Source organism: Protobothrops mucrosquamatus, unplaced genomic scaffold (assembly GCF_001527695.2).
Source record: "Protobothrops mucrosquamatus isolate PMUCROS unplaced genomic scaffold, P.Mucros_1.0 scaffold546, whole genome shotgun sequence".
Lineage (NCBI taxonomy): Eukaryota > Metazoa > Chordata > Lepidosauria > Squamata > Viperidae > Protobothrops > Protobothrops mucrosquamatus.
Window position 1 is genome coordinate 209,227 of NW_015386850.1, and position 23,212 is coordinate 232,438.

The 23,212-nt window shown below is 34.8% G+C and overlaps 1 protein-coding gene across 1 annotated transcript in view; it reads left to right on the plus strand.

Annotated features, from left to right (window-relative positions):
• The window catches only part of PLXNA2 (plexin A2), a gene marked incomplete at its 5' end in the record, with an annotated part of 261,184 nt that overhangs the window by 110,780 nt on the left and 127,192 nt on the right, over nucleotides 1–23,212 (plus strand). Inside the window, 3 exons of the mRNA XM_015816987.1 lie at nucleotides 8,479–8,679; nucleotides 19,328–19,424; nucleotides 22,660–22,859. Coding sequence (XP_015672473.1) covers nucleotides 8,479–8,679; nucleotides 19,328–19,424; nucleotides 22,660–22,859 — 498 coding nt within the window. The remainder of the gene's footprint in view (nucleotides 1–8,478; nucleotides 8,680–19,327; nucleotides 19,425–22,659; nucleotides 22,860–23,212) is intronic.

Genomic DNA, 23,212 nt, shown 5'->3' on the forward strand with positions numbered 1-23,212 from the left:
CGCCCCCCAGACAGGACTGGCCTTGGCCTCCGAGAGGACTCCCCTGGTTCCCCTCGTGCCAACCCCGAACCCCCTAAAAATTTAGAAAAACACCCCTCTAAGAAGGCATGTAGTTTTCGCCTCCTTAGATCCCTCCATACTGCCGCTGAATGCCACCTCTCAGGGTTCCAAACCCTTTCATTAAGGCCGGCCCTCGGGATCGTGTTGGGCCATGCCTGCGCGATGGGGGAGTCGCGCAGGGCCAGCAGTTCCCTCCTAGAATACAGGATGAAAACAGTCACATATCTTTTGAAACAATCATACTTTTTCCAAAGTTACATAGGATATGGGATACATTTCAAGAGAGGATCTCATTATGTTATATATCATGCCCATACCAATTACATGTGATCCCATCCTATTACTATGCCTTTGGTCTTGACTGAAAGTTGCAGCAATTGGGATGATTGATAACTGTACTAAATCAATTAATATATTATCACACTTGACTTTTGAATTATCTATCTTCTATCTTTTCATGATACAAAATGTAATAAGCTTTTGACCAGCCTCCAAAACTGATTGGACATGTTTGTGGAGATGCTATAATGAAAGAAAATAATTATGTTTTTTTGTCCATTATTGCCATAACATGGATCTTCACTCAAGTTTCCAGCAATTAAGAAGATTATGCCATTGAAGTAAAAGAACTATGAAATTTGTCTTTCCTACAGAATCCTATAATGGATTGTTCAGTTAAGCTGTCACACTAAAAGCCTTTGACTGAAACACTGTTAACAGCATTCACTGGTGATATCTAGCATTAAATGAGTTCTATAACATGAAACATTTATACAGGCAAAAATATATAAAAAAACATGCTTGTCATTTTATGCTAGTGTGGAAATTGTAACAAAAAAAGTGCTGGGTAAAGTGGTAAAAATTTGAAAGGTGAACAGAAAGTCATAGGCATATAATTATTTTATAATAAACTATCTTGGTATAGTCTCATTTAAGGAGATTATATTTTTATTAACTTTCTATGTATTTTTAACTAACCCAAAATATATCCTCTTAGAATAATTGATAATTATTCTCATAAAGTTGGGCATAATCTTCCATTGGTATCCATTCTGTACAAAGTGTGTTTTACATGTGTGGCACTGATTCAGGCAGATGAGAATATTCACAGATTTTGAAAGATTAAACTGAATGTACATATTTCTTTTTCATGAAAATGTTTAGATGATGCCTGATATTTCCAGCCTGGTCTTAAGCTACTTGAAATTATAATCATATTATAATTTTTAGAAATATCAACAAAAGAATTAAAGTATCTGCCTCACCTTTAAGTACCTAGATCTTTTAGCAAGGAGTTGAAACCCAGAGACCAGTAAAGATCCAGGCATGCTTATTCATTGTCTTTTTTTCTTGATGGATTTTGCAAATATCTGAAACAATAATATATATGCTTTATATTATAATATATATGGTAGATCATCCAAATCTACTCATACTATAATATCTCATTATAATTGAGCATTGACTGTTTCAGAACCATACATACATTGATGTACACTTGAAAGAGCAATGTATGCATTTGGTTGAGTTCACCAAATCACTAAATTATGTTTTACATTTTTCTGAGAGTAAAAGATTGCATTATAAGGAAGTATAAATCTGGAAAGGCTTCAAAATCTAATTGGGAGCTGCCCAAAGTTGGTTATGTAAATGTTTTACATAAATAAATTAAATCTAAGTGTGTAATCTGCACACAAGTAATTATAGTGATTTGTGAGCATCTAACATCTAACCATTTTCTTGACTATTAGTAGTAGTAATAGTAGTAGTAGTAGCAGTAGCAGCAGCAGTTAAACATGTATGCCACCCAACTCTCAAAAATCAAATTAAAATATAAAAAATAAAGATAAAAGATGGAAAACCCAATGAAATGAGTAGTCTCACTCTCCCTCATCAAAGGCCTCCAGATATTGGAGCTGGCTAGTCAGGTGAAACAAAATGAAATACCTATTTCTATAGAATCTTCTGGAATTCACACTATGAGATACAGAACATTTTTGTAGATGATATTTTTTTGAGCATTTTATTTAAAAAGAAAAGATGCAAAGATGTATTATTATTGACACGTATTTGTGAGTAAGAATTAAAATAAGAATTATGTTCTACAAATTTAGTTCGGCCTAAGGGTGTTTGTTTCAATAAGCCAATTCAGAAGGTTATAGCTCCATATTGGCCATCAAAAAAAATGTCAAAGAGAAGGCATTGCTTAGTATATTTCCATACCTTTTAGAAGAATAAGGGTGCTTTAATCCACTCTAGTTAGTCTGAGCTTATCAAGGAAATGAATTTCTATTGATTAGATTTATTAGATTTATGCCAACTATCTATAGCCTAGATTTCTAAAATGTATCTAATTGAAAATTTCAGGAATAATGAAAATTTAATGCGTAGTTGACCATGATCCAGTGGTATGTATATATCAAATCCATGCCAGAACTAGGCAGAGTGTTCATTGCACTTCAAGCTCTCCTTTGAGAGAGATGACAGCAGAGAATATGAATGCTCAGAAAGAAAAAAAATCCTTTTACCTTACATTGATTTTTAAAATTACAGAATAGCTTTTCTTTGCATGTCCAAGTTGAATAGAAGCTTTTATTTTTCCAATATCATTTTTTATTTGTTAAAATTTTCATCTGACAGTGTGTTGCATAGTCAGTTGGTCATTATAAAGAGAATAATAGAAGAAAAAGCTGGTGATTGAATGATAGTTTGGTGTCTCCCTGAGCGTAAATGATCAATGATTTGAATAAAAAAAAAAGTCACTGGAGAAGTAAGGTGATTTTTTTCTTACCCAAAATTCTTCTATAGCCTTTGATGAGGAAAATAAAAAGAAAAATCCTGTGAATAACAGATTCTCAATTTGACCCAATGCTTCTTTTTTCCCTCCCCTTCAACAAAACGTTTTTTTCATCAGTCTTTATACCCCCTACCCCATAGCTTGTATCTATGCTAGGCTTGAAAAAAAGATAATTTTGAATCCTGATTTACAAGAGAGAGAAGCAACATTTATGATTTCTAGTACTATGAACTAATGGATCTTCCTTTCATTATTTCCCAATTATCTATCATTTGGAGTCTGTTTCGCAGGAGGGCTTTTACACTGTCAAATCTCAATGCTTTCCTATCAATGGCCAGTGAATAGATTCAGTGGTCTTCTTTATCAAGAGATTTTATGAATCTGCTCAGACAACATAATTGAATCAGTAGCTCATAGTTTTTTGCATAAATCCTACATATTTTTTTTCTATTATCCATCTTATAAATTCAATACAGATAGCCAAGATAAATTATTTATTTTATAAAATTTATATAGCTGCCCATCTCACAACAAAAAAATCATGTTCCAAGTGAAGTAAAGACTTCCCCCAGTTTAGCTCAAATTGCTATGGTCATTTGGGATGTCAATGTATTTTTTTTTTACAACAGTACCCAAGTAATTTGCCATTGCCTTCTTCCAGGATTATTTTTTTAAAAAAAAATCCTACAAATTTGGGATTCCCTGATGGTCTCTCATTCATCAAGTCCAATCCTCCTTTGCTTTCCCAAAATTAACCAAGATTACAAGATTACTTCATTTGCTGTGTCAAAATGGCTAGTAGTGTGACTGTATTCTGTTGCAGTTGGTGATGTAGCCTTTCCTTCCACACTTTTAGATCTTTATTACTTCAATCATTGGAGCTGTCAAGCAGTACAAATGTCCAACAATTTCTCCCATTTCCCAGAATGGACTGTAATTATGGGATGATAGTGTTTGATATATTTCTCCTGATGAACCTTTGCAATGAGAAAAAGAACTCCATTATGTTCTCCATAGATCCAATAAAACAAACCCTTCTGCAAGTAATATTTCCAACTCTACAGATCTGATGTATACTAAACAAAATGGAAATTATCATTATCCATATTCTTTTTGCTCTAGAAAATAGTTTTCTCATTTTATTTATTTGTCTCAGCAATATATAGCTACACAACACACAGTATAGTGACCCAGATGGTGAACCAAAAGATTAAGAGCAAAAGAAAAACAAGCGTAAATAATAACCAGAATAGAGATATATGTTCAAGGTCTAATTCCATGTCTAATTCCAATTCAGTCAGCAAGACTCATGTAACCACCTGTCCAGTGTGGGATTCAAATATGTGAACAACTGGTTCTCTGTGTGGATGCTGCTTCCAAAAGTCCATTCTGGGCCTAAGCAACAAAAAAAGTTCTGCCGAAGCCACCACTGCACCTGTCCCAAATCCTGGGAATAATCAAATCCTCAATACCTTACAAGATGCCAGCAAGGGCAGTACCATCTGGATCTCTCATTCCAAAAGGCAATTGATGCAGTATAGAAAGAATGATTCCCCATCACACCACTGATCTGGGGGATAAAGGGACATATAACATAGTTCCTTTACAAGGTGCAGAGAAGCGTTGGGTTTTACTTTTTTTTTTTTTTGGTCTTTCACAATAAGCTTAATGAATTTCTACAAAATAGCATACTTTCATATATTTCATACTATAAAGCTTTAAAAGATCATAGGTTAATTATATCAGCATTATTTTCTCAGAATACTGTTTTGAGTAGCTTGGTCTTAAAATGAAAATGAAAGAAATGAATAAAATTAATGTCGTGTACAGACAAACTATGGACAATCAAAGGGCATAATAGAAGATCACCTTGCATTCTCTTTCTTTCACACCTCTGCTTCAGGAGCCCTTGGAAAAGTTTTTCCTAAGATTTTACTATACCAATAGTCTAAGCACCACAGATAATTGAAGCATTATTATGAATTTATGTAAACAAGTTTTCCCCAATCTGACATTCACCAGAGGGTTTGGACTGCATCTCTCATCATATAAACCAGATTGGCCAATTGCCATGCAGGTGATTGTATGTTAAGAATCAGTAGTGCTAATGCACCTCTTAGCCCTTTCATTCATTTATCTCCAGCTGATCATCAACCCCATTTCTTAAATCAGACCACCTTTATTAAAAGCTATCACATCCTTCCCCTTTATGTTAGTTTAGAAGGCATACAACATATCTATTTTTAAGTTCATCAATTCATGCTCTTTTCTTCTATTATATGTCACAATCCTCCATTTGGCAAACTAAAGCTATATTGTCTATTTAATAGTAGAAAACCACCTAACTAAACATTGTGTTCCAAGCAGGAATTATATCTGAAGAAGCACTGCAAAGAAATTTATGAGAAATTGTTCTTAAGTTGAGGACAACCTGAATCTCTTTGTGGCTCATGTTATTGTATAGTAAACTCTAGAACCTAGTGTTTCTCAACAGACTTATTAGCCAATTAATTAGTCTTAGTCATTTAGCTGTCTAATTTTTTTTCATTGGTTCTATAAACAACCAGGTCTGATGTATCACTCTGATAATCCTGAAGCTTTTCAAGCCATGGCTTATCACAAGTCTTGAAACTTTAGCCATTTTTAAGCCTGTAGTTGGAAAAACCAATATTTCTAATACTAAAAGCTTCTTTAAGGAATTTCTACAAATGGGTTCAAAGCATTTTAAAGACACAGGAGCTAAAAGAAAAATAAATTTGAACAAAATATTCACTGTGCTGGATGTAACCTTTTAAAAGTGCTATAAATTCTTCACTTGAAAAAGGAATATCAGGGAAATAAAATATTATACAAATTGTGATGTCATAAGCTGAAAATTTCCATGTGCTAATTAGCAAATAGAAGAGTTGTTATTTCCTGTTAACAAATCATGCTGCAGGGCACGCTTTGTAATTGCATGAGTCATTTATTCTGAAAGTTGTGAGTGCTTTGAATTATATATATTAGCTTTCTTGTTTTTGAAACCAGTTAAATTATATAAAGTATTACTGAAGAAGTTCTCAAAGTTCATTAATATATTAACCAGTGTATTTGTCAAAAATTCATATGTCATTTTGAAAAATGCTTCATATTTCAGCTCTAACTAGAACATATCCTTCTTTAAAAAGAAACACAGTATATTTGTCTATTTGAACAGAGTATCATTAAGTGCAAAGGAGCTCAGTATCAAATGAGGAAAACTATAAACTTATTTCTCCTGATTTTTAGATGAAAGGTTTTTATTTTTACAGAAACCTAAATTATATTGAGAACAATTGGAAACGCTTAACATATTTTTCACTCATTTCACTATCTGACTATAAGACTTTGGTGAAGACTCACTGTTTGTTTTTTTAAAAAATCCAGTCTTAATTAGAAATTACATGTATCCGCGTACCTGAAGGATCATTCTCAGGAAAAATTTATCTCAATATGGAGAAGATGGATAGATTATATTCAGAGAAAGTATGAACTGAAAAATTATTATGTAGCTTTTGATTAAAAACTTAGAATAAAAATAGGTATATTATATAATATAACTAAAAAAAATTTTTTTTGTTATAATTTAATGTTATTTTAGAGTCATAGCAATTTTGTACTAGTGTGTAGTAATAATGAGTAGTTTTGATTAGAATTGGATGTTTATGTATTTATTTCCTAGATTAGCTTTGGGAAGTCCTGGGGGGGAGGGGGGAAAGGGGTAGGTTGGTATTATAGATTTATATGTATATATATGTATGCTAAGGAGGTGCCCGGTGATACCCCAACTGCACTGACGGGATGGTTGAGGGAGAAAGGGAGGTAGGAAAGAGGGAGGAAGGAGGAGTGGCGGTAGGATGGGAGGAGGAAGGTGTAGGCAAGTGAGAGGGTGGTGCAGGAGGGGGACACCGGACACGTCCATGAATGTACTGATTAGTGTTGATTCTTTTTTTGGTTGATATTGTGATAAAAGATTTATGTTTTTGTTTTTTAATGAAAAATCAATAAAAAAATTATTTAAAAAAAAAAAAAAGAAATTACATGTGAACAGGATTAGGTTGGATCCCAATAACTCCAGTCACTATAACCATTGGTTCTGCATCCCCACTCTAGGTATTTTAGTATTCCAAGAGAAACTAGAGTGCTTAACTGCAACTAGCATGATCCATTTTAATGAACCCTGGCTAAATCTTCATTTGAAGGAGAGGGAAAGACTTTGGAATATGTTAAACATAATTCATTTTGGAAACTATGCATGGGCCTACCTCTAGCAGGAAAACAAATCAATGACAATTCATTCTAAACCTGAGCTAGAAGCACTGAACCGTAGAAGCATATATGTCTTAGAATTCAAAAAGATGAGAAATGAAAATGTGCCTGGTTACAAGATGTTCTTGCACATCTATTCAGGAACTATTCCGTTTCCCAACTGTCCCTTTTGATTACTTACTCCTAGACAAACAGTGAAGCCTCAGGGAAGATTTAAAAAATCTAGGACAAAAACATCTTTCATTGAAACGTGTGACAGTTTTGGTATACTACTGATAACAATTTACTAGTTAGTTCCCTGATTTGATGTTACTTGAACCTGATCTCACTTGAGCACTCCTACACCAAAACATCGGCCTGCAAACTCAATTTATTGATCAAGTTCCTCCACTCTCTGATAATGAATATCAGATTAACTCATAGCCTTCCTTTGAGTTTATCTAGAGATATTTTAGTAATCTGCCTGGCCTCTGTCATCTTGGTTATAGATGAGTCACTCTCTCTTATACGGAGAGATTTTTCAAAGAGAAATTAGCATGTATTCACTTTAACTAATCATTATCAACATTGTATAAATCAAACTTTTTAAAATAAAAAAATAGAATGGTGACCTCTGTATGAGTTTTAATTCTTCATAATAAGGATGTGATCTACCCCCTGAATATCAATTGTTTTTGTGCATGTTGATGGGGGGAAAGTGCATGGAGGACACAGTGACTTTCCCTTTACTATGGTTCTTCTTGAAACAACTGTGACTTTTCTTGGATTTAAGATGGCAATGGACTGGATAAGTGTTTATTCTGATTTCTTCAATTTTTACCTACATCATTTCATCACTAAAAAACATCACCCAAAAAACATTGCTGTAAGCCATGTTGGAAGAATTATTCAGATACAGATGAATGTATTTAATTTGATGTTCTCCTTCCAAATGGATTTTATTTTTATTTTATTTTCTCTAGTATTCCTGCTATTGGAGGAAAATGACACTCCCAGTAGCAGCATGGCTAAGAGAGCTATTTCTAGGAGCACTAGTAATACAGCATGTAGTCAATGAAGAAGATTAACCAGGAAGTCATTTTTCTCTTGATTCCCTCCTTATGTTTCACAATTCTGACTATTTGAAGTAAAAATAATTCTTAACAGAATTTTCAGCCCAATTCCCAATTACAGTTACATTTGGAAATGCAACTTTTTTGGGGGAAAACTAGACAGAAGGCTGGGTAATTGTTTTCATTACTGAGATATTGTTTCTCAGATTCTATACTTCATCAAACTTCAAATATAGCCCACATTTGTATCTGAATAACTTTTTTTCTGTTTGTATTTTCCAGGACTGCCCGCAGTTATTTCCTACAGAAGAAATTTTGATCCCTGTTGGTGAAGTGAAGCCCATCACACTGAAAGCTAGGAATTTACCCCAACCGCAATCTGGCCAGCGTGGATATGAATGTGTTCTCAATATCCAAGGTGTGATTCATCGTGTACCAGCTCTTCGCTTCAATAGCTCAAGTGTACAATGCCAGAATAGTTCGGTAAGATGATAAAATTTGTGAGATGGGAAGACATAATAAAAATATTTTAAAAAGTTCAGGATTTATTTATTTGCTACATTTGTAGAATTCATTTTTTATATTGGCGAAAGAAAAGTCTTCATCCTGGTTCATCCAAGCCGGGGATAAATAAACAACATGGCGACTGCTTTAGAAAGAAGGTTGCAGTTTATTGAAGAGCCAGACCGAAAGATGGTTCTGGCAGGAAAGAGGAGAGAAAACAGGGCTGAGCACATGTGGGCAGTAGGTTTTTATACCCTCTGAAAGCCTTTTGTTTGGAATAGTTTCCTGTTCCTGTTTTAGGCTTTGTATTTCCTGTGTCACGTATTCTGACCTGAGTCTGGGTGTGCCTTTCTGGTATTCTGATGGTGATGGGTTAGTCCTATTATGACCAAAGGTCATAACATATCCTGCTTCCCTGGTGTTGGGGCTAATGACTCTTAGAATTTGGGTGAGGTGTGCAGATTTTAGGTGTCTTTGTCTTCTTAAGCTTCTAGCTCCAACTTTCCTGATGGTTTACATCTGCATTTGTACAGGGCTGGCTTCTGCTTGGGAGAGAGAGACTTGGGGGCAGGGTTGGTTTCTGCTTTTAAAATCCTTTTGAGGAAATATATTTTTCTGCTCTTTTAATATTTCCTTCTCTGGGGAGCTGACTTCCCTCAATATATTAAAAAAAACCTTTGTGATAAAATGGTTTATCCCTACCCCCCCCCCAGGAAATTGTAAAGTACAAAATAAATCCATTTAAAATAAAAGCAACAATTTAAACCTACTTTACAGCAATATCAAAAAAAAGAACAAAAGAAAAAATGCATTCTGAAGGCTACAGATGACACGATTACTTGGTAGGATTTAATATTCTTCAACCTCCACAAATAAAGCAGGAAAAAGTCAAACCGACACTTTAAAGGTCTATATTTTATAACTTTTGGGGCAACCAGAAATAAGGTCCTGCTTTTGATAAATGTTTTCTTTCTGAAGGATAGTTCTAAGTGGCTGCTCTCACTGGCAATAGAATGCACATAGGAGAAGCACCATGTAATAGAGCTTCATGCTCATTAGAAATGTCAGAATAGAGGTAAAAAGAAACACAGTATTATAAATAGGGTTAGCTGACCGGGTATCATAACTTTATCATGTCTTGATTAATATTATGAGAACTTTTCTTCTTCTTTTAAAAAATACTAGTAAAAAATAGGGTGAATGAAGAGTCAAATACAATATATACAGGTACAGAAAAATAACTAAATAACTAATTCTTCTTAGAATAAGTCAATGTATTTTCTCTTTTTCCCTTTCTTGGATCTACAATACAATTAAATTATATGAGAAAATCATAGATTGGCATAGCTATAGTGATCAACTGGTAATGTTCATTTACATTCATTTATCCCAATAAAATGGATTGACAACTCTTCTTTATACATGAGTGCTTTTCCTCATTTATAGCAAACTTATAAATTTCCTTGTATAGTCACTGATGAATTATGTGTCTATATCTGACACCAAAACAACTTGAGAGACTGAGAATAATAAGATATTCATAAATGATGCAGTATAAGAAGTTTTGTTATTGTATAAGACTCTTGTGTTCTTTTCACTATTCTGTTAAAAATTGGGGAAGGAATTGATATTGTCACAGTTTGCCCAAAGCCAAAATAAAAATCAACTCAGTTTAGTACAGGGTTGCTTAAGAAACTGAACCACCATTTAACAATTGAGAGATTACCCAGGAATAGGAACATAAACCACCAAGTATGGGCCATTTATTTCTTCTGTCCAAGGATCATAGTTGCCCGTTTCTTGCCGCCACAACAGGCTGTTACATATCACCATGCCATCTTTTCTTTCTAGTCCTTTTCAACAAAGTATAATTTGGGTTTGTTGACTTGCTTTTCTTTACCCTTCTTTTTGAAAATGAACAGTTTTTAGATGAACTTTGGTAACTGGAAATCTGTCTTACTTACACTTCTTCAGTTTCCCAGTATTAAAGAGCTTGCTGCCCCAGATGACAAAGCTGCAGATGAGGCAAATGTAGAGGGTAAAAAAGAAAAGAAAAGGAGTTAGATGCATTTATGCCAGGGTTAAACTAATCCTGAATTCCAGGCGGGAATGTGCTGCAGGCAGGTGAGGTGTTTAATTAGAATCCTAGCCCCAGAGAAGATTTTTTATCTGTCAGCTTCCCCTTTGACTGGGGGTGTCAGGAAAGGGGGGCATTGGTGGGGGAGCATATGACAAAGGTGTTAAAGCAAAGCTAATTCACACAGGAGAGATAAAGAGAATTGCAGGCCTCTTATCAGGAAGCTGTCAAATTCCAGCCCCCAGTAGCTTGATAGAATGTGTAACACTGGAAAGCTGTCTGTTGCTTGGAGAAGACAGGGAAGGAACAGGAATGAGACAGGAGGAAAAAGAATTAAAGAAACATAATCTCTCTTGAACAAGCACCATAAAAGAGGCCACTGCTCCCTTGGTTGCAATGAAGCAAGAATGATCTCTTAGGAGTATCGAAGTTAACAGGAATAATAATGGAATCAAACGTATCAATCACTATTTCATTCCCAAGACCAGTAAAAACTGTCATTGCTGTCATGCTAGAATCAACATATTCAAAAAAAATTAAATAGTGATTTTATTAAACATTATTATAATGTTTGTAAAGAAAACATTTAACTTAAAGAAAAAGAAAAATACATAAAAATGACTTCTCCCTTCATCACAAATATGAAAAAATAGTAACTTATTACCTTTTCTCAAAATGCAGCAAATGATCTCTGCTTCCCATATCTCATCCCTTATCTATAAACCAATTCTTAAAAAGTCATCATTCAGTCCTTGTGAGCAAAAGTCTACTAAGGATTATCAAAGATAATAGAATATCTATTTCAATCTTGATCAAATCAATCAACTTTATATTTCTTCCTTTTACTTTTAATAATCTTGATCTCTAATCCTCTCAAATAATATCTGATTTCTCTTCATTTCTTTTCTTTTTTCCTTCTCACACAGTCTTAAAAAATTAAGAAATCTGTTTTGTAAATTCAATATTATCCAGATTTTGGTTTGTTATTGTATATTCTGTTTAATTATTAAGACATCAGCCAGTTTATTTTGTAGAACCAGTGTAGCATCTTTTTCTATATCTTTCTTGTAGCCTGTTATTTTTAAATCCACTCTTAGATCACTCTTAGTCTTATTTGATAAAACTTATTGCTCTATGATAAAATCTTTTAAAGGCAATAATGTCAGACATTCTTATAATTAACTTCTGGACACTGTTCACAAATTGTTTACAAATATCCTTCAATATGTCAAATGTTAAAATGTTTTGTTCCATTCGGTACTAGTAAGTAAAGTGTTATCCTTTAATTGAAATCTGTGGTCATTTTGGTTCCCTCTAGTGTCCAACCTTCAAAGTCCCCTACTTTCATTTTTTAAAGAATTCAAAACAAAGCATTTTTCCACTGAAAAGATTTTTATGATTAATTTAAAAATCTTATTTCAAATCCATTGGTATTCTTAGTCTGTTTTAACATTCCAAATTCAAACTTCTAGTTACACTTTTCCTGTTTATTAAAGAGAAACTATTTAGAGTTCTTAGACCTGGATTTAAAATTTGTTTCACTAAGGTTGAAGAAAACTCAGTGTTTTCAATCCATAAAGGCACCAACCACTGTTTGGTCAAAGATGGCATTCCCTTAACTCCCAGAGCTCTAAACCTGCTGGAAACCATGTCTTGCAATCTCCTTATGAAGAGCAACTGTTTGGAGCACTTGTGGGCAATCTCAAGTCTCCTCCTTGTCCAGAAAGGAATTATGAAAACCCAATATATTCAGTGGCTCTTCATTCAACGGTTATCATTGGCTCCACTTTTAATGAAACTATCTTCAGTTCACCATTTCTTCCCAGAAATAAACAATTTTGTAATTGTTCCATGGGAAATTTCTAACATGTTACTTAAGTATCTGTTGTAAACTTTTCCTTTTTAAGTAAAAATGAAGAAGAGAGTGTTGGTGAATAAAGGTATCACAAGAATTATAATTCTTACTGCGCAATCTTGCATACAGTTGTTCCAAATTAAGTCCTATTGAGGAAGTAGGAAATAATCCCATCTAAATATGTATGAAATTCTAAATATACTATAAGATAGTTACAAATATTTTAAAGAGACTTGAATTCTATTCACTTTTTATATCATGGAATCCGTTATCATAAATCATCCAAATCAGATATTTGGAAGGACAACAGAGACCATACTGCTAATTATCATTCAGTCAATCTATTAAGCACAGTCTGTAAAATGTATGCCAGATATCTGTGCTGGAAGTTCATAGATTGGCTGGATTCAGAAAACATATGGTAGAGGAACATGCCTGGATATAAGCTTTGGGTAAACATAAAACCACTACAATTCATTATTCTTTACTTAGTCTTATCTATAAACCCTATGAAAATATTTATTTGAGGGTAAGTTATAACTTAGCCAGTTATTTGTCTTTACGCTCTTTGGAGAGGTATTTAGTGAGAACGTATGCTTGCCACATCTGAATTAAATTTTATATTTAATATTGAGTATTTAGTTAAAATGGAATTTCATCCACTAAAAATATACATAATGTAATTATTCTATGGTGAGACATAGTAATTCTCTCTTATTCAGCAATAGGTCTAAGGAGGCAGTCTAAATCTTAACATTTTATTAAAGAAAACAAGTTTTGCAAATATATTTTGGCAAAACAAAGATTACATTTTTTTATAAAAGATTAAAAAAAAGTAAAGCTAACCTGTAGAGTTTTGCAATCAGTAAATAGAGCAGGTGGCATGCTTTAAATATCTGGGGTGATTTTTCACTCCACAGGCAGTTACTTTTGTTGCATACAATGCTCCCCAAAGCACTGCAGTTAGATGTCATTTCTCTGTACAATAGAAGTGCCTATTACACTCCAGCTGCAAACAAGCTTTTTGTCGCTAAATACCTAGCTCACATTTTGTATGATGCTGAATTTGGAACAGAGTCCATAACAGCCACTTAGAAGACAGCAGAGTCAATTTTTTAAAGAAAATTGTTTGAAGTGGACCGCTATGAGCTCAATTCAGTCCTTTGTATAGAAGCAGGTTTATTAAAAATAAAGACCAGAACATTTATTAATACTATCAACTGAAGGTCAAGAGAATTTTTTTCCTCCAGAGGTCTTATGTCTTGAATGATTGCTAAATAGTTTGCATACTTTTGAAACATGAAATCAAATTTTTAGAATCCTAAGTTTAAATGTTGGAGTAAATCACTCAACAAAAGTAATTAGCAAAAGGTCATTATTCAGTCTTGGGCTGACCATGTAGATAGTCCTAGGTCTTATAGTGCTGGAGATCACTACAATTTTTTTTAATAAGACCTGCTTCATGAAGTTTTGTAGATAATTTCATCTCATTTACCAGCTTACATTTTGCTTTAATGGGAAAAATATTCTGAGCTATTGTAGGGGTCATGATAGTTCAGTGGATAACAACACTGAGCTTGTCAGCTGGAAAGCTGACAGCCTGGGTTTGAGATCTGAGTGCCATGTGATGCGGTGAGCTCCCATTACTTGCCTCAGCTCTTACCCATCTAGCAGTTCAAAAGCATGCAAGTAGATAAATAGGTACCACTTCAGTGGGAAGGTAACCTTGGCACTTAGTCATACTAGCCACGTGACTATGGAAATGTCTTCAGACAATACTGGCTCCCTTGGCTAAAAAACAGAGATGAGTACCACTCCCTAGAGTCTGAAACTACTGGACAAGGAGAAACTTTTACCTTTTATTCTGATCTGTATCTTAGGGCTGAATATTAGAAAAGTATTTCTTTGTCATTAATGCAAAATTCGCAAAGACCTGGAGAGGGCTAAAAGACATGCTATGCTTAAGAACTAATATATTTATGGCTCTCAGCCTCTGACATTGTAAACTTATCTGCTTTTCCTTATGCTTTATTTGTCTCTTTGACCTTTTCCCACTGATGAATTAAAGTCCTATCCACCCATTCTTAGACTGGCAAAAATATTTAATGGCAGGAAATGGGCTGTTCACATTGTCAATTCCTATCCTACTCTAGTGCCTCTGTTATGACACATACCCAATGGTGTTATGTTGATTTTGCATGTGTAGCTCATGATAATCAAAGCAATTGGTTGATTTATTTGGCTTTACTGTACACCCTCTTCCACAGATTACCAGTTAGCAAGAAAAATATTTGCCAGTTGCAGTCTGTAGAGAAATGGAGCAGGTTTAGCTGCAGAACTGACCATCAAATCTAGTCTCCTTCCTATGCCCCTCTTTCTACATCCCATTCTGAACTGAATAAAGTGATTTTTTGAAAATTTACTTACAGTAAACCATGGCTGTTTCTTGTTCTCACCCATGGCTGCCAGACTTAAGCATGACCAACAGAATTGACAGTAACATTGACTCCTGACAGCTGTAATGCTAGTGACATTATTAATATATCTTTCTCTTTCCTCCTTCCTCCACAGGTCTGTTCCTTCTTTTAGGGGTGATTGATCATAGTTTTCACTCTGTTAGAGCAATCAGTTCTGAGTAGCAATCTCCTCCTGAACGTTCTGTATAAGCAACTCATGGCCAGTTACCCAGCATTTCTATTTTCCTATCCCTTGCTTCCATGACTTCTAATCACATTTGTGTCTTGATTCCCCCCTCCCCCAAATAACCGCAAAGTCCCCTTTGGAAATCTCAAGCCCTTGTCACCAATTTGAGTCTGCTCAATTTATAAAATTATTTTCATTGTCAGGTGACTCAACTCTTAGTTTCAGTGGCAAATTTTTGCAGTTCTTTCCATCTGAGGACCTGATTTAGCTACAGGCTCCAAGGCAATGCCCCATATTATCAGAAACACTATGGTCTTGAAATACCAAATAGCTCATAACTACCATAATTACTGACTGATTATCAAATACTGTTCACCACTTTGGGAAAATCATGAATATTATCCAACCTTAGCATCTGCATTAGAATCTCCATTTTTAGAGAAACCGGAAAGGGCCATAAAATTAAAGCATTTATTCAGAGCCGAACAATTTTGTGCTACTTTGCAATTCTGTTCAAATTTCTATGGAATCTGTAGAATAACAGCATGTGAGTCTGACCAGGGACCAGAGGGAGAGGGTTATGTTGTTTTGATCCCACTCACTATTGAGCACCATCTCCAACCAAATAAATAGTGAAGGGTAAATTTTTTTATAAACCATGCAATGGCCAATGGATACATTTAGCTTTAGGGAGAAATACTGCTTCTTTAACACTGCTAGAAGTAAGGACAGCTTAAGGCTGAGAACAAATTGAAGGTAATGTCATATTGTCACACAGCATTCTGTTAAGAATATGTTTGTTCATTATAATGTATACTTCATATGCATTAACGTAAATGCATTAATGCAAATACACAATCTCCACAACAAAGTTTTGGCTTGTGGCTTTTCTCATGGAAGTTTTTGTGCACTTGAAAACTTTGATGTTCCTTGGGCCCGATGACCCAACAGTTATATATGGATGCACTGTTTGAGATATGTATCTCAACGGTCACCCCTGAATAGTAATAATAACTATCACAAGAAATAAAGGTATGAAAATGTTGTGAAGCAAAGTTTCTTTTCAGAGCTCTACTTGGCTAACCAAACATGCCCTTTTCTAGAGCATCCCATTTCTGAAAACTTCCAATTTTCCTTCTTTCTAATCCAGGCATTCTGTGGCCATTGAGAATGCTCAGCACTCCCAGGACTTATTTAGCATCCAAAAAATAAACTCAATTATTTGTATATACAAACAAAACCCCAAGATGCAAACCCCAAGATCTAAAATGTCATTNTTTGATCTGAATAACCTGTCATATTATGTTTTGACTTTGATCCGTGACCAAATAGAGCTATTTTTTTTCAATAATTATTGCTGCCTGCCTTGTTGAATAGGGTACAATTTGTACAGTCACCATGTCATTAGCAATGTGTCAAGAATTTTAAAAAGTTTTTTAAATAAAGAACATTATCCTAACATTTCTTAGAGAACATCAGACAAAGTAAGTGTTTTTCATTGAGACCAATTGAAGTAATGTTAATAATACATGGAATCTGTTGTTTGCATATCCAGGTGACATACTGTAATATGTTCAATATTCTGCTTATTAAGGCCTGTTTGTAATCAAGTATGTACTTTAAATATATGCTATATATGGCAAGTTATTCAATAATATAAAGAAAAGACACTCCAATTAAGAATTTTTATCACTTGATGCAATTTAAGAAAATTAATTAATATGCAAATGTATATTAGTCTCTTTTCTTCCTCTTTTACCAATCTTTCTCTTCTTCCTTTCCTTTGTTATTGACTGTTATTCTCTGATAATTAGGAGAAAAAAGTTCTGTTTAAAATCTTTGTTCAAACATCTGGGGCTGTTAGGTTGCAGGGTTTTTTTTGTTTAGTTTTATGCATTTTTAATTGTTTATACACTGATCCTAAAACATGTTCTTAATTGAATACTGTGAAGAGACCCTTAAATGCCTCTCCATTCTTCATAGGTAGCTTGTTCTTTTAGAGGCAAAGATATAGGAAAGAGACAGGTAGAGATAATAACTTTCAGAGTTCCCATATAATTTATTTAATATATGGCATCTACAGAGCTCATGCAATCACTGATATACAATATACAATCACTGATATACACTGATAGTAACTTTCAGAGTTCCCAGATAATTTATTTATTTAACATATGGCATCTACTGATGTCATGCAATAACTGATGTACAAATTTTGCTGATGCTTTATCTCCTATATTCTATTGTCCACTATCAATCTGTTGTCATACATTGTCCACATATATGATATGTGGACAATACAATGTAGAAGATAAAATATTCAGATAAACCATAATAAAATCACTATATTATGGAACCATAGAATTGCAATGAAATGTTATAATTAGATATTTAAGGAAGCTAGCTATCAAACTACTGCTGGTGTGGCTGCAATGAGATCATCCCAGGTGCCTTGAAATTTCCTTAGGAGACATTCTTGAACTATATGTATTATACCAGACATGTCAAACTTGCGACGTCATAGAATTCAAAATTAAAAATAAAAGTATAGTTCCCCACATGGGGGAGAGCATGAGTGGGGCATATTGAATTGTGAGTATGTTGGGGGTATATTGCTGCTAATTGTAGAGAGATAGCTTGCAATTTTATTATTGTTAGCAGAGAGCAAGCAGTGTCAGGTAAAACTTGATTAGATGATTCAAAGACTATATGTAGATATGGATTTTTATATCTCTTTTAACTAGAAAATAGGCTGCAAAAGTATTGACTTAAATGGAAATTATTTGCCTGCTGTGATAGACTTAACACCTCAGTTTCCTGAGAAAAGGTACATGGCATTTCCAAGGAAACTATAGATGTCAGTTATCCTGATTAAGGATAGTTATAGCATCAGATTAAGAATGGGTAATACAGTACATGACCATCCAGATGCTGCTAATTTGCACTGAAATCATCCTTCATTATTGACCAGGGTGGCTAATACTAGATGATAGAGTTTCTCACTTTTGCTTTAAGGAAACAGATTAAGTGTTGCAGGTGTCAGGGAAGCAGCTGTGTTAGCCATTTGTAGGTTTCATGTCATTTTAAAGTCTATTAACACATATGTTTCCATGAATCACTGTCTACTTGGCTGAAGGAAGCAAGACAGCACAGTCTGTATCAACCCAGTGAGCTATCACTGAATAAAAAGCCTTTTTCCCCCAGAACTATGATCTCATTTATTTCTCTACATGCTGTCTAAAACATCAGTACGCTGGTATTTTCCAAGTACTTTACACAGAATAAACTAGCATATTTGCATAGAGAAGAGCTATGCATTGTGTAGCTTTGTTACAAGGATGTGTAGGATTTTCTTTTTCATCTCATTAATTCTTTCAATGATAATGTGGCTTTATCAGCAAACCCAAGACTGAATGGTGAGAACAGTCTGCATGAAATGGATAATTAATCTATTACCTCTCTCCAGGTCTGCCAGTTGATTTAATTATCCCTCTGTGGTAAACATTTCTCTCTCTCTCTCTCTCTCTCTCTCTCTCTCTCTCTCTCTCTCTCTCTCTCTCTCTCTCTCTCTCTCTCTGTGTGTGTGTGTGTGTGTGTGTGTGTGTGTGTGTGTGTGTGTCTCTGTCTCTGTCTCTCTGTCTCTCTGTCTCTGTCTCTGTCTCTCTCTGTCTCTGTCTCTATCTTTCTCTGTCTGTCTCTGTTCTGTCTCTCTCTCTCTCTCTGTGTGTGTGTGTGTGTGTTTCTCGCTCTGTCTCTCTCTGTGTGTGTCTCTGTCTCTCTCTGTTTCTCTCTCTGTCTCTGTCTCTCTCTCTCTCTCTCTCTCTCTCGGTCTGTCTCTCTGTCTCTGTCTCTGTCTCTCTCTCTGTCTCTCTCTCTGTCTCTCTGTCTCTCTTTCTCTCTGGAAATCAGTGTTAAAACTTCTAGCTTTCTAATGTTGCCACATATCCCTAAGCCTATATATTGCAAAATTCTAAATTGTTCATTCCTTGGCTTCCCAAACATTTTACAAATGTTGCCTGAATGTTTATTTCTCTTTTTTTATTATTTCCTAGTACTTCTATGATGGAATGGACATAAGTAATTTAGCTGTAGATTTTGCTGTCGTTTGGAATGGAAACTTCATTATCGACAACCCAGAGGATATGAAAGGTAAATATTTTAAAATATATTGTTATATTTTTATTTATTTACATGACATTACTTGAACTGAAATCCAAGAGAGAATAGTAAAATTTCTTTTCATCCATCTCAAATACTTTAGTTGCTACACTGACCTCCCATCCATTAAAGCAAAGATAAACATGGCTGTGAATGTATGTGCTTGTATTGTTTTTGAATGTGCACAGTCTTAATATAGATTAAAATGCTGATCTTTAAAGTTATCAAAATATTTTTTTTCTTTGTAGTACACAGTAAAATGTAGGAAGTTAATTACAGCAGTATAATTATCTACAGTATATGTAAAACCAGTCTTACAGATTGAAAATAAAAACAAGTATAAGCCAATCAAACTGTACATTATATTCCAATCAGTTATTATTTTTAAGATGTTATATCATACTGTTTACCAAAATGTGGTTGTTGTTTTTTAGCAAATGTCTAAATGATAATAGACAAGGCCTAAATTGTCATTGCATGGAATCTTTCTTCATAAATACAGGGAATTCCAGAAATTCCATATATTTTCTAATCATATCTGAGGTAAAGATGAGTTTACAATCTCTCTGGAATGACTGGAAATGTTAATGTTACGACTTTAATGTAATCGTGCAGGACTATTTATTGCTTTAGTAAAATTTAGTGTCATCATTTTCTTGTTATTAGCAAACTTACCCTTCTGACATCTCCCTTCCTTTTAGCAAAAAAAAAAAAAGTTTGCTTAGGATTGTTGTGATTAATGAAAACAAATATCAGGAGACAAATCAGGGGCTATTTGGGCTCTGCTTGTAACTGGATCAGAGTTTTCTACTGGCTAAAAGAAGTAGAGGTGGCAGTCTAGTTAATTCCTTATATTCTCATAGGAGCAACACTTCCTCAAAGCAGTAGCTTCCAGTTGTATGCATAATATATCCTTAATGTAAGAAGTATACCGATCAGGACCTGGTTTCTCTTGTTTACATTTAGTACAGAAGGAAACACTGTATGATGGAAACTATTGCTCTAGTGCAGTGGTTCGCAATCTGTGGGTCAGGACCCCATTTGGGGTCGATCGACCATTTCACGGGGGTCGCCAAGCAAGGCTGTCCGCCATTTTTTTTGTCCGCCATTTTTTGTCCGCCATTTTCCCCCTTTCTGGCAGGTGCCTTACCTCCCTTGGGCTGGGCCATCTGGTGGTCGGCCTGCTCTGTCTCTGCCGCTTGCCAGCTACGCCTCGGCTGGCGCAGGGGGCGGAACCACGCATGCGTGGCGCTCCCGGGCAGGGAAAGTCCTCGACTTACGACCGGTTGGGTAGTCCTCGACTTACGACCGGTTTAGTCCTTGACTTACGACCGGTTTAGTCCTCGACTTACGACCGGTTGGGGTCACGGCATTAAAAAGGTTGAGAACCACTGCTCTAGTGGCACATCTAAAGAAATATGCATAGAATCAGAGTTATGACTAAACTTGGTGCAGTCCAGCCCAGAATCTGTTTTACTCCATGAAATGTACAGATATATCCATTTATAATTGGTTTTTATTTTATCCCACCTGAGCCATACTTTGCTTTTGAGTGTTTTTGAACTTTACTATGAAACCTGATATATTGGAAGCCCTGCCAATCATCCTGGAATCATCATTTTCAGTGAACTGAAGTAAACTAAACAAAGAAGCCTTGAAGATTGTGAACCAAGTGTGGCATGGAAGTAATTATGTTTTTTATAAAAAATGTGGAAAGGATCAAAACGAAGCAGAAGAGTTTATAGCCCCATTATACAAGCATATAAAGACCTTATATGACCTTACTCATATTTCTTGAATTTTGTTGCATCCTAGATCAACCAATTTACTATTATCTGAAGGGAACCATTTAAGCAAAGAAAGGAATTGTTTCCTTTACAATCATGCAATAACCTATTGAAAATTGTCTTGATCCCCGCTTCATTAATATTCAGTCCCATTGACCTTGCCACTTCATGATGTAAGATAAGTTGCTTAGGCCTTTCTGAGAATCATGCATCCTTAAATAATACCACGAACCCAAATCAAATGCTTTTTAAACATAAGACAAAAATATATACTGGACTGTCCATTGTAATTGAGAAGCATATTTTAACCAGATCCTCACAAATCTTGCTAATTAGTAACCATTTACTTTGCTACCCACAAATTTCAGTTTCATAGAATTTGGAAGTATTAAAGAAAATCAACTAAAAGAAAATCATTGCACAAAATTATTTTGTGAAGATTAACATTTGAGCCATTAAGAAGTTGAGCCATTAAGAAGATCCTTATAAAGTCTTTGAGAATTTGCTAGACATCATCTAATTCCATTCTGCAATCCAGAAAGAATTGGATGGCTGTAGGTCATTCGTATGGAAGCCTTAGATCAGGCTTCAGAATTGTAGAACTCTAAAGAGGTATCTAAATGTGTTCACATTGGCATCTTGCCTATAACTACAGCTGAACATATTTATCAGATTTATGCTCAACCAACAATAGTTTAGCATTAAATTAGTCCGTGAGTATTGAAATACCTCAGGGAAACTAGCAATAAAAGACCAGTTCATAAGCATCAAATATTGTCTGTCTTTTCTCTTGAATGATTATGGAAACAGTTATGTTTTAAAACAGGAAAGTGTCTTGTGACACTTTAGTAACCTAGAGCCCATGCATGCTTACAAAATAATCTAAGTCCACATGTGTTTGTAAGTTCTTTCTTTCCTTAAGCAAATGTTATTATGTGACTTACAATTATCATGATAATTAAACCCAAATTATTTTTTTCAAAAAAAGAGAGTATATAGAGAGTGAGCAGATGGGTAAGCTTAACTTAACAAAATATCATATAAAAATATAAAATGTTAGGTAAACCTATTGAGCCTGCTAGTATCAATTAAAATTAAAACCTGTTAAATAAATAAATAACAGCTAAGAGGCTAAATCAACCTACTACTTATACGTAGAGCAGATGAATTAAATCACTATATCCCAAGCCCGGAGAAATAGGGCAGATATTGCCTAGAGTATAAAAGAATATTAACCATTGGCAGATCTCCCTTGGAAAGTTATGCAGTAGTCAGTCTGCAACAAACAGAAGAAGGCTCATCTGCCTCAAAAGCACTGAAGATGATTATTTCGATTGATGGCAGCTTCACACAGTAGCTTCAGGTCACGCTCTGAACAGATGCATCTCTTTTCCAGGCCTCTCACCTTCAGCCCAAGCTTCTCTTCTTTATCTCCACAGTTCATCTATACAAATGTGCAGCCCAGAGGGAAAGCTGTGGACTGTGCCTGAAAGCGGACCAGAAATTTGAGTGTGGCTGGTGCACTGGAGAAGGAAAGTGCACTTTACATCAACACTGTCCCACCCCTCTCAGCGGATGGGGAAGGTGGCTTGACTGGTCAAGCAGGAATGTCAAATGCTCCAATCCACGCATCACTGAGGTAATGACACATTTTTCTCCTACTCATTCCTGTCATTTGCTTTCATTAACTTTTCTTTACACACTAATAAGATGCAGTTATCTGAATATACCTGAATCAAGCCATTCTTCTATACTCTTCCCACCAACTGAAATTTAACAGGAGAAATACTTTGCAGTGCTGGGGCCTTCAGACTGGAATAATCTTCCCCAAAAGGCTTGCTCTCCATCTTTTCTTCACAGAGCAAAGACTAGGATCACTCCATGTTCAATTTAAAGTAGTTATATCTCCATTATATCCTTTATATAGATTTGTAACTGCTTTTTAAAATGCTAAATATATTTTTGACTGTATTTATATTTGTCCATTTAATT